Genomic DNA, 9660 nt, shown 5'->3' with positions numbered 1-9660 from the left:
CTTGTCTTGCCCCAGGTCTGTTGGTTTGGGGGGCTGGTGGCCTGTGTCCTTGCAGGCATTTCCCTGTCCCATTTGCTGAACCCTCCCCCAGCTGTGTCCTGGCATTTCTGAGACCAGTGTGGTGTTACCACTGGGATTTTCTTTGGTCCCTGCTCCTAGAGGAGGATCCTGTCACCAAATCCTGCCATAGCTCAACCTTGCACATTGCCTGGCCTCAGTTTCTCTGGCAGAGGGACAGCAGCAGCCCTGGGGGATGAAATCCTGGGGGATTCCCCCTGATTTGAGGCAGGGATTTGCAGAGATGGTTGTGGGCAGAGGGAGCCTGGGACAGCCCCAGTTCCACCCCTGCTGGGATTCTGAGCCTATGGAGCTCCAGGAGTGATTCCAACTGTGGGGATGCTCAGCCCCAGGCATGGAAGCAGCAAACTCAGAGAAGTTCTGTGGGCTCAGCATTGATGGTATCATGCCCTTAATCCCTGCCTGGAGCAGTCCCCATCCTGCCCTCTTCCCCCTCAGCCAGGGGTGAGATGGAGCTGCAGCTCTGGGGCCATCTGTGTGCCCAGTGCTGCACCCTGACCTTGTCCCCTGTGGGCAGCACAGAGCCAGGAGCTGGATGTGCCCCCAGGGTCCTGCCAGGGCTGTACCCACCCCTGGCACCCACCTGGGTACCTCCAGCACCATCCTGCCCCCTAAACCCCATTCCCAGCACCAGAACAGGCCTGAGGAGCCTGTTGGGTGTCTCCATCCCCAGCCCCTCTGGCTTTCCAGGGCTACTGAAGCCATAATTAACTTATGAAAAATGTGGTTTATTTTTTAGAAATGAATAACAAAATCCCCGGTGGTGGGAGGGGTGTGAGATGTCCTGGGTGAGAGTGGGCAGCCCTGGGCTGCCTCCTGGGGGCAGCCAGGGTGCCCAGGCTGTGCCCAGGGTGCCAATTCCTGGCTGAAAACCTTAGGGTTTGGCCCAGATTGGGCTGGAACCTCCTCTCAGGGAGGTTTGGTGCCTCCCCGAGGGGATCTGGGTGCCCCACAGGGGTGTCCCTCCATCAGGATGTGGGAGCTGGGGCAGGGCCCATTGCAGATTTTGCAGGGAGGGGGTTTGGCCTGAGAGGGGCCCTGGGGGTGTGCCAGCATCTCCTGGTGCTGGGGTGAGCAGGGTTCATTCCTGCCTTCGTTTTTTGGTGTTTCCCTGTAGTGGGGAGGTCACAGTGGGTGAAGGGGGGGACAGGACACGCTGGCTCTTGGAGGGACTCAGGGAGCCCCCCTGGGAGCCCCCTGAGCAGATGAACCAGGTTGGATACAGTGAGGTGCCCCCTCCCCCAGGACTGGCCTTGCAGGGAGCACCAGTAACATGCAGAGCCCTGCAAAATGCAGAACCCCCTCCCCAAATCGACCAGCTGTGCCCCCAACACCCCAGCTGGAGCACCGGGGAGGGTTCCCCCTGCTGGGATTGAAACACCTTCCTGAGGGGTAACAGAGCACCCCTTTAATTTGGGATGCCTTATCCCGGTAGCTCCCACCTCATGGAGTTATTGCCTGTGCCAGGGGGCTCCAGGAGCTGTGCCAGGGCGTTATTTCCCCTCCAGGAGGGAGCAGAACCAGCTGGGATGCTCTGGAGGGGACTTTGGAGCTCCTGGGCCCTGCCCTCAATGACCCGCGAGCACCAGCAGCTGTCCCAGTCCAGTCTTCCCAGTATGGGACTGGGAGAGGAAGAGCCCAATTTCTGCCATTGCTGGTTGTACTGGGCGGGGGGTGAGCGGCCAAATTTCACCTGGGGAGGGGAGAATTGCCCACAAAACTCCCCTGCCCCGGTGCTCCCCCTGGCACAGCCCCTCCTCAGCCACGCCCACGGCTGGCAGTGCCCGGAGCGGGGGGAACCACCGGGCTCTCCATCAAACCCCAGTCACTGCAGGCGCTGGGAGGGCTCAGGGATTTTGGGCAGCCCTTTCTGGGGTCCCGAGCTGCCAGTGCCAGCCCTGCTGGGGCAGCCTGGATTTGGGGGCGCCTCTTTTTCCTCCCCACAGCCCCCCTGTGGCCCCCTCTCAGTGGGGGTGGATCGAGGTGTGTGCAGGAAAGCTCAGGGCGTGCAGAGAGGGGTGAAGGTGACCCCACCACTCTGACCCCCCTCCCTGCTGCCGGGGGGTGGGGGATACGCTCTGGGGGGATGAAGGCTCCGTGTCCATCCCCCCAGGGGATCATGTGGCCCAATCCAGGAGGCTCCCGGCCCCCTCTTTGCTCTTCATCCTCAGTGGCATCAGGGTGGGCGCCTTGTAGTCGTGTTGGGGGGGCGGCTCGAAGGGGTGGGGGCCCAGGGCCGGGGGGGGCAGCCCGTGCAGGGAGTAGAGGCTGTTGATGCCGGGGTGGGGGCCCGGGGACGCGGGGATGCCCACGAAGCCGCTGCTGGCAGCGGGGGGGTACGGGGACATGCAGGGGGATGGGATGCCCTCGGGGGGCAGCAGCCCCGGGGGGCTCCCAGGGCTCGGCCACAGGTTGTTCTGAAGCTGAAATAACAACAAAACAGCCCAAAATGAGGGTGGGGTTATCATATCCCGCTCAGTTTCCCCCCCATTCTGCCTTAGAGCCTCCTCTTCAGGATTCCTCTTACCCCCTCTATGATCCCTCTCACCCCTGCTGGATTCCCCTCGTCCCCCCTCAGATCCTCCTCATCCTCCTTCCAATGCCCCCACCCACAGGCTGCAAAGGGAGCGATGCCTTTGCTCTGTTCTCTGGCCTTGGCGGGGGTTGAATCCTGGTTGAAATATCCCCCCGGGAGAGTCTGGCCTCAGGGATGTGGGTGAAGCTGAGTTTTTATGATTTCGATATTGGGGGGCAGGAAGTTTTGCAGAAAAGGGGGGCAGGAAGCACAGATGGATGTGGGAGAGCTAAAGGGGGTCTTCAGGAGGAACATCCCCAAACCTGCCCCAGAGGGCGTGTTCCCACGGGAAATGGAGTGGGACACAGAGCAGCATCTTCCTGCGTGTGGCAAAATGTGATCCGCCCTCCTTTCCATCCCGGGCCGCACTCTTCCCAAGGATGGGTGCAGCCGTGGGGGGAAGGGACAGGAATGGGAGATGTGGGGCACCCACAGGTGCCCTGGGACAGGACCCCTCCCCTGGGAGCGGGGGACACAGGGCTGGAGCAGCTCCCGCGCCGTCTCTCACCTCCTGGATTTTCCCGTAACGTTCCCGTTTCCGCCACTTGGCCCGGCGGTTCTGGAACCAAACCTGGGGGATGGAGGGGGGGCTGAGGTGCGGGGACCCTTCCCCTGCCGCTGCAGCCTCCTGCCGAGGTCCGCACCCCTCCCCGGCAGGAGGAGCAGCCGCGCATGGTGCCCCAGCGCTCCGGAGAGCCGGAGCCGAGCAGAGGGAGCTGCTCTGTGCTCAGCCTTGGAGCCCTGGCCTTTACCAACAGCAGGAATATCTTGTCCCGCCCCAAAAATGATCCGTCCTGCTCCGTGCATGAACCTTTCCCCTCCCTGGTGCTTCTGGGACTTGTTTATCTCAGATTTTTCAGCAGAGTGAGGCTTTTTGGGTGCTCATGTCCCCTCCGTGCTGGGGTGGGGACACCTCTCGGGGTGGGGGATGCACTACCGGGGTGCCTGGCTTGAGGCTCGTGTCTGCAGGTGGTTTCATCTCCATCCACCCCAAACCCGGGTTCGGACGCTGGGGTGGGCACTGGGTGGGTGCAGGCTCGGGGGACATTTCCCCCTGCCTGTGCCGTGTCCCCATTCCTGCTCCTGGGGATCCCAGCTCTCAGCGGGTGCTCGCACTCAACTTCCTTCCCCTCCACCTTCATTTCCTCCCTGCTGGGAGCACGCTCCAGCTGCCTCTTCCCACCAGGAGCCTCAAAGCGCATGGAGACCCCTCTGGAAGCAGCTCCCTGCCAGCGCCAGTGGAGGCGGGGCCGAGGGTCCGTCTCCTCCTGCCCCACGTTCCAGGATGTGCCACCCCAGCCCCATCCACGCTCAGCTCCCGGGGATCCCTCTCAGAGCTCAGCTGGGGAGGGTGGCTGGGAACGATGGATCATGGGGGAATCACGATTAGGGCATCCTGAGGGGTGGTTGACACCCACCTCCCAAATTTTAGGCTCTTTGCACCCTTTGGGCGCTTGTCCAGGGGGGGAATGCAGAGGGTTCAGAGCCACAGCACGGCAGTGGGTGCAGAGGGCACACGGCCTGAGATTTTCCATCTGGGATTTAGCGTATCTCATGGGAAAAGCAGCTTCTATCTCAGCATCACCTTACAGACAGGGGACCCCCCCTCCGTGCCCACCCCTCCGTGCCCGTACCTGCACCCTGGCTTCAGTCAGGTCTGTGCGCAGTGCCAGCTGCTCCCGGGCGTACACGTCGGGATAATGCGTCTTCTGGAAAACCTTCTCCAGCTCCTCCAGCTGGAACGTGCTGAAGGTGGTCCTGTTCCTCCTCTTCTTGCTCTTGCTCTTGCCCAGGGACTCGGGGAGCTCGGGGATGCCGTGGTCCCGGAGGCTGCCCAGGGGTGCTGCCAGGGGGCACCCCAGATCCTCCGGGGCTTTCTGGGAGACCCTGCAGGCTGTGGGAATTGCCTGGAACCCACCTTTGCAGCCCTTCTCACCTGGTGGGGGAGAGGCACAGGGCCAGAGGGTGTTAACAGTGCCAAGGAAGCCCTGAACTGTCTGTGCCACAGCCCTGGCATCCCATCCCTCATCCCGGGGGATGTCGAGGTACTGCCCCAGCAGAAAGGGCTCAGCATGGACACACAGCAGGGCAAAACCCGTGCTTGCTGCGGGAGCTGTGTGTACAAAAAGCTTCTGGAGGGTGGGGAAAGCCTGGCTGGAGCAGCAGACGCTCAGAGTCCCACTGGGATGCTGCGACTGGACAGGGAGGGGGCAGAGGAGGTGGGCACAGGGTTTTTGCAGACAGTTTTGCTCCTCTCCTCCCACTCCCTTCCCACACAGGCTGGTGCCTCCGCCTAGCTCAGAGCCCAGAACAGCCACAGCCCCACCAGTGACCCCAAACCCAGCCTGGCTCTGGGCTGTATCCAGACCCTGCACCCCAGATAGTTCATGGGGAGCTCTGTGGCCCTGAGCCAGCACTTCCCTGCAGCTGCAACTCCCGGGAAAGCACTTGGAAAGGAGTAAAAAATACCACCCTGCTTTTTTTTGCTGGAGAAGAGCGCCCTTTCCTCACCCTCCTTTGGGACCAGAGCAAGAAATCTGGGGGTTCCCCCCTTCCCTTCAGTGCTGCTGCATTGCTGGGTGGATGATGGAATGGGATCAAGGAGGAAAATCCCTGCCACACATTTTGGGGGCCACCTCTGTACCCCCAGGAGCGCTGTTTGTCCCCACATGGGAGACACATTTGGCAGCTCCGAATGATTCTGGGTGCTGCTGGGACCCCGATAGGCTGAGCCAGGAGAATTGAGCAGGGAATTCACAGATGCAGAGGGGTGCCTTGTCCCCATCTGCTGAGGGGACACTGAGGTGTCACCCGTGAAGGGACAACCCAAAGATGCTGGGTTTGCCCTGATCCCACCCCAGTGTCTCCAGAGATTTTTGGGTTCTGCAGGTGGGGACCGCTGGCTCCCTTGGAGGGGCAGGATCAGGCCCACAGCGAGGAGGGGGAATTCCTCCTTTGGGGTGAACCCTCCTTCCCAGCCCATCAACCACCACATCCCAATGGAGTGGGGAAACGGGGTCCCCATTCCTGTGACCTCCCCGGGGCTCGGCACCCCCCAAACCAGCCCCCGCCGCGGCCTTTTCCGGCCTTTCGGTTTTCATTTTTGGTTGTTTTCTAATTAAGGCAATTTGGGGGCTCTGGAGCCGTCAAGCCCAGATCCAGCTGCTTTGAATTAATGAGAAATTGTCATTTGGAGGAGGTTTGGGGGGCGACTGCTCCTCGGCCCTCTCAGTACCGACCTGTCTGGTCATGGATAACGGCAAAGGAATGAGGCCAAATTGCCGTTTCCTCCCTGCTCTGGCCTCTGAAGGGCTCAGCTGCTGGGCCGGAGGGTTTTAACGACTCAAACCCAAATCTCACCAAAGAGCAGACCCAAACATAACCAAAATTAAGGAAAAAAAAACTACCAAAACAAAATCCTGCTGCATAAAGCATCGAGTTTGGGTTTTCCCCCCCTTTTTTCAAAGGCAATGCGGCGCATTTCCGAGTGACCCGTGGGTTTTGGCTTTGGAGACGAATAAATAAATAGCCAGAAAAAGGAAAAGGCAGGAAGGAGCGGGATACAGGCACGTAGCTAAACAAACACAGTGGCACAGGGGGACAAAGGGAAGATACAGAGATTTTTCTCCCACTCCTTCCTAAACTGACACCCCCAGAAAGATTTGGCGGCGCTGGGGAAGGCGGCAGCTGGGAAACAGCTGTACAATTCCTGGGATAATGGGGAGGGGAAGGAACTCAGAAGGATCATTAGTGAAGGGATGGGGGCATGGAAAGGAGTCCCAGGGACCGGGGGAAACACCCGTGGAACGGCAGCATCCCCCCGCCGCAGCTGCAGCAGGTAAGCGCCGCGGCGGGGACCCTCCCGGAGCTCCCTGATGCCTTTTCCCGGCACTTCCCGGGGCTTTTTGTACCTGTTCCCCGAGGCGGCTTTGCCGGGTCCCACCTGGCTCCCATTGCCCCCCCCCGGCGCTGCCTTTTGCTTCTCATACGAAAGCAGAAGTGCGGGAACGATATCAAAGCGAAAGTGCGAATCCCGCGGGAGCCCCCGACGGGCCCTGGGAAAGCGCAAAGGAGCGGCGGGAGAGCCCCGGCAGTGAGCTCGGTCCTGTCCGAGCCCGGAGACGGCTCCGGAGCCCCGGGACATCCGGGCCGAGGGGAACCGGCTGCTCCGAGCTCCGGACATGGGTACCGGGGAGACCCGGGAGCGCCGGAGCCCGGGTCCGGGTACTGAGGAACCAGAGCGTTATCGGCCCGGAGCGAGGCACCGAGGAGTCCCGGGGAACCGGGAGCGCCGGAGCTGCGGGGAGCGGGGTGCGCTGCCAGTCCCGCAGTCCGGCCTCCGGCGGAGCCCCGGGCCCGCCCGTGGGGCCACAGCGCGGTTGCTGCCGCCGCTCCTGCCCGGTGGGGACCGGGAACCGGAGTCTGCGGCCGGACGCGACTTTCCAGCCTCCTCCGGGAGCGCGGCCGTTCTCCATCCCCGGGAACGGGGACCGGCCGCTCTCCAGCCCCGGGAACGGGGACCGGCCGCTCTCCAGCCCCGGGAACGGGGACCGGCCGTTCTCCATCCCCGGGAGCGGGGACCGGCCGTTCTCCATCCCCGGGAACGGGGACCCGCCGTTCTCCATCCCCGGGAACGGGGACCGGCCGTTCCCCACCCCGGGCCGCTCCCCGCCGTCGCGGCAGCGAGGCCGAGTCTCTCCCGCCGCCTTTTCTCCCTCTTTCCCCGCTGTTTCTGGAGAACGGGAACCATCCCCGAGCCCCCAGTGTCTGTCGTGACACAGTCCCAGCAGCCGACACCCGGCAGCTCCGGCTCCCGTCGGGGGACACCCCGGTGGTCCCCGATGGGGCCATATCGCGACATTGGCCGCGTCGGAGAAGCCCGGGAGAGCGTGTCGGAGAAATGACGCTCATGGGAGCTCAGGGCTGGGGCTGCTGGCAGAACCCGAGGCCGCGGGCGGGGGGCAGAGAGGGGGGAAGAGAAGCAGAAGGGGCCGGGAGGGGTTGGCGGCCCCGTCCCCCCATCCACCCGCCGCTCCCCCGGTACCTGCAGCCCCGGCCGGGTACAGGGGCTTCCCGTGCACGGCCGCGGCGGGGGGGCCCGGGCTGGCGACCCCCGGGTACCGCGGCTCGGCCCGGAGCGGCGGGCAGCGGCCGGGGCGGGGGCTGAGCGGCGGCGGCCGCCGGTGCGGCCCCGGTGCACCGAGGGCGAAGGCGGTGGGAGGCCGGGGGAGCCCAGGGGGACCCCCGGGCCGGCGAGGCGGGGGGAAGGCCGGGCAGCCCGGTGTCTCCATGGCTCAGGTTGGAGGGGACGGGGATGGTCCGGGGAGCGGATTTTGTGCGGGGGACCGGGAGGAGGGGGCCGGGGGGGGGGCGATGGGGAGGGAGGGATCGGCCCGCAGCCCCCCCACACCCCCACCCGCCCCCCACTCCACAGGCGTCACGTGCGTCCTCCCAGGCACTGCGTTAACCCTCCAGTCCCGAAGCCACCCCTGCCGGGGACACTTTCGCGAGTGGGTCAGAGCCCCTCATCCTCAAGGCGGGGGCAGCCCCGCTCCCCTCTCCCGGTGTCTCCCAGCTGCAGGAAATGCCCAGGGCACTTCTTTGATTTCCAGCTTCATCCCCCACTGCTGGCAGCAGCAAGAAATCCCAGGCAGGGGAGAAACTTCCATTTCCCTGCCACTCTCTGGGTTTATTTTCCCTTTCACAAGCTCTGCAGAGCCATTTGTAGCCTTTCCCTCCCCAAAGCCAGGGCTGAGGCCTGGGACCAGTTGGTTCAGGGACGATGGTGACCCTGGGATGAGGGATGCAGGGACGGTGGTGACTCCAGGACGTGGGATCCAGGACCCCACGCAGCAGGCCGTGTTGACCATGACAAAGGAGAAGGGACGGCTGTTTTGTTCTCGTAATTGCCCACTCCTCTTGATTTTATGTTGCTTACTCCCGACTCTAAGGGAATCCTGTCCTGCTCCCCGTGTGTCCCTCCACCCCCAGGGTTTGGATTCTCTCATCCCAGGTCTGGTTTGGCATCGGACACTGCTGTGGAACAAAGTGGATCAGAGCTTGCCTGGACTTCTCTATTCCCCTTTTTCCTGAATTTTGCTCCCCTGCTCCCCAGGGCTGGAGGTTTGGCTTGGCTGGGGAAGGATACACCCCCAGCTTTTGGGGTGTTTTGGTGCAAAACGAGGGGAAAGATCTGGAATTCAAGACTTGGAGGGGAAACAAGGGGCCTGGAGAACTAAGTAGAGATCTGGGCTGAGGGGTGAGATTTTACCCCTCCATTTGCTTTTTTTCTCTGTGCACAACACTTCGAGTTCATTCTTGGGCATTACTCCTTGCTCCAGGTCTATGAAAAAATAACCAACAGGTGTGGGGGATGTAGGGAGGGGATGAGCTCCCTGTGAGCAGCAAAGAGGTGGAGAGGAACCTGGCAGATCCCAGATGTGGATGTCAGGTAGCGGAACAAGGGGATAACACTGACTATAAATAACATTATTGCTTTTATTGGTGGTGCCGGGGCAGGACTTTGTTACCAGGCTCAGAGAAAATCTGGAATTGCAAGAAAATCTCATTTCAAAGGGTTTGTGACATAAATATGTCACCTCTGTGCCTTGGCAGGGGTTCAGGATTGACGTTTGGTCATTGGGAGAGCTGTTGATACTGCGGGGGTGATGGGTTTGTGGTGGAAATCACGGCGGGATTTTCCAGCCCCTGCTCAGGGAAACTGCGTCTGCCAGAAAATGCTGGGTTGTGATCCTGGGCTCAAAATGATCCTTTCAGAATCCTGTGAGGGGCTGGCTCTGCACAGAGGGGTCTGAGTGTGCCGTGCCTCCTCCTTGGCCACCCTTTTAATACCCACGGTGCTCCCTGTGCATCCCCCAACCTTCCCTGGTCCTTTCCCTTCGCAGCGGCCGGAGCTGCCGGGATTTCCCCTGCCCGACTGTCCACAGCTCGCAGGGTGCTGTAAATTATGGGGAAGCAGGGGCTGGGAAGCCTCTGGCTCACAACAG

General features: G+C 62.2%; 1 protein-coding gene across 1 annotated transcript; it reads right to left on the bottom strand.

Moving 5' to 3' along the window:
• Positions 1-974: 974 nt before the first annotated feature.
• ALX3 (ALX homeobox 3) lies at positions 975-7944 on the bottom strand. The gene is made up of 4 exons (XM_063418432.1): positions 7698-7944; positions 4288-4589; positions 3162-3224; positions 975-2501 (listed from the first exon to the last, which is right to left on the bottom strand). Exons 1-4 carry the CDS (start codon positions 7942-7944, stop codon positions 2196-2198), a joined length of 918 nt encoding a protein of 305 aa, XP_063274502.1. The 3' UTR covers positions 975-2195.
• Between the last annotated feature and the right edge of the window lie 1716 nt (positions 7945-9660).

Source organism: Prinia subflava, chromosome 23 (assembly GCF_021018805.1).
Source record: "Prinia subflava isolate CZ2003 ecotype Zambia chromosome 23, Cam_Psub_1.2, whole genome shotgun sequence".
NCBI classification, from domain to species: domain Eukaryota; kingdom Metazoa; phylum Chordata; class Aves; order Passeriformes; family Cisticolidae; genus Prinia; species Prinia subflava.
This window is presented reverse-complemented; position numbering and strand designations above follow the sequence as displayed.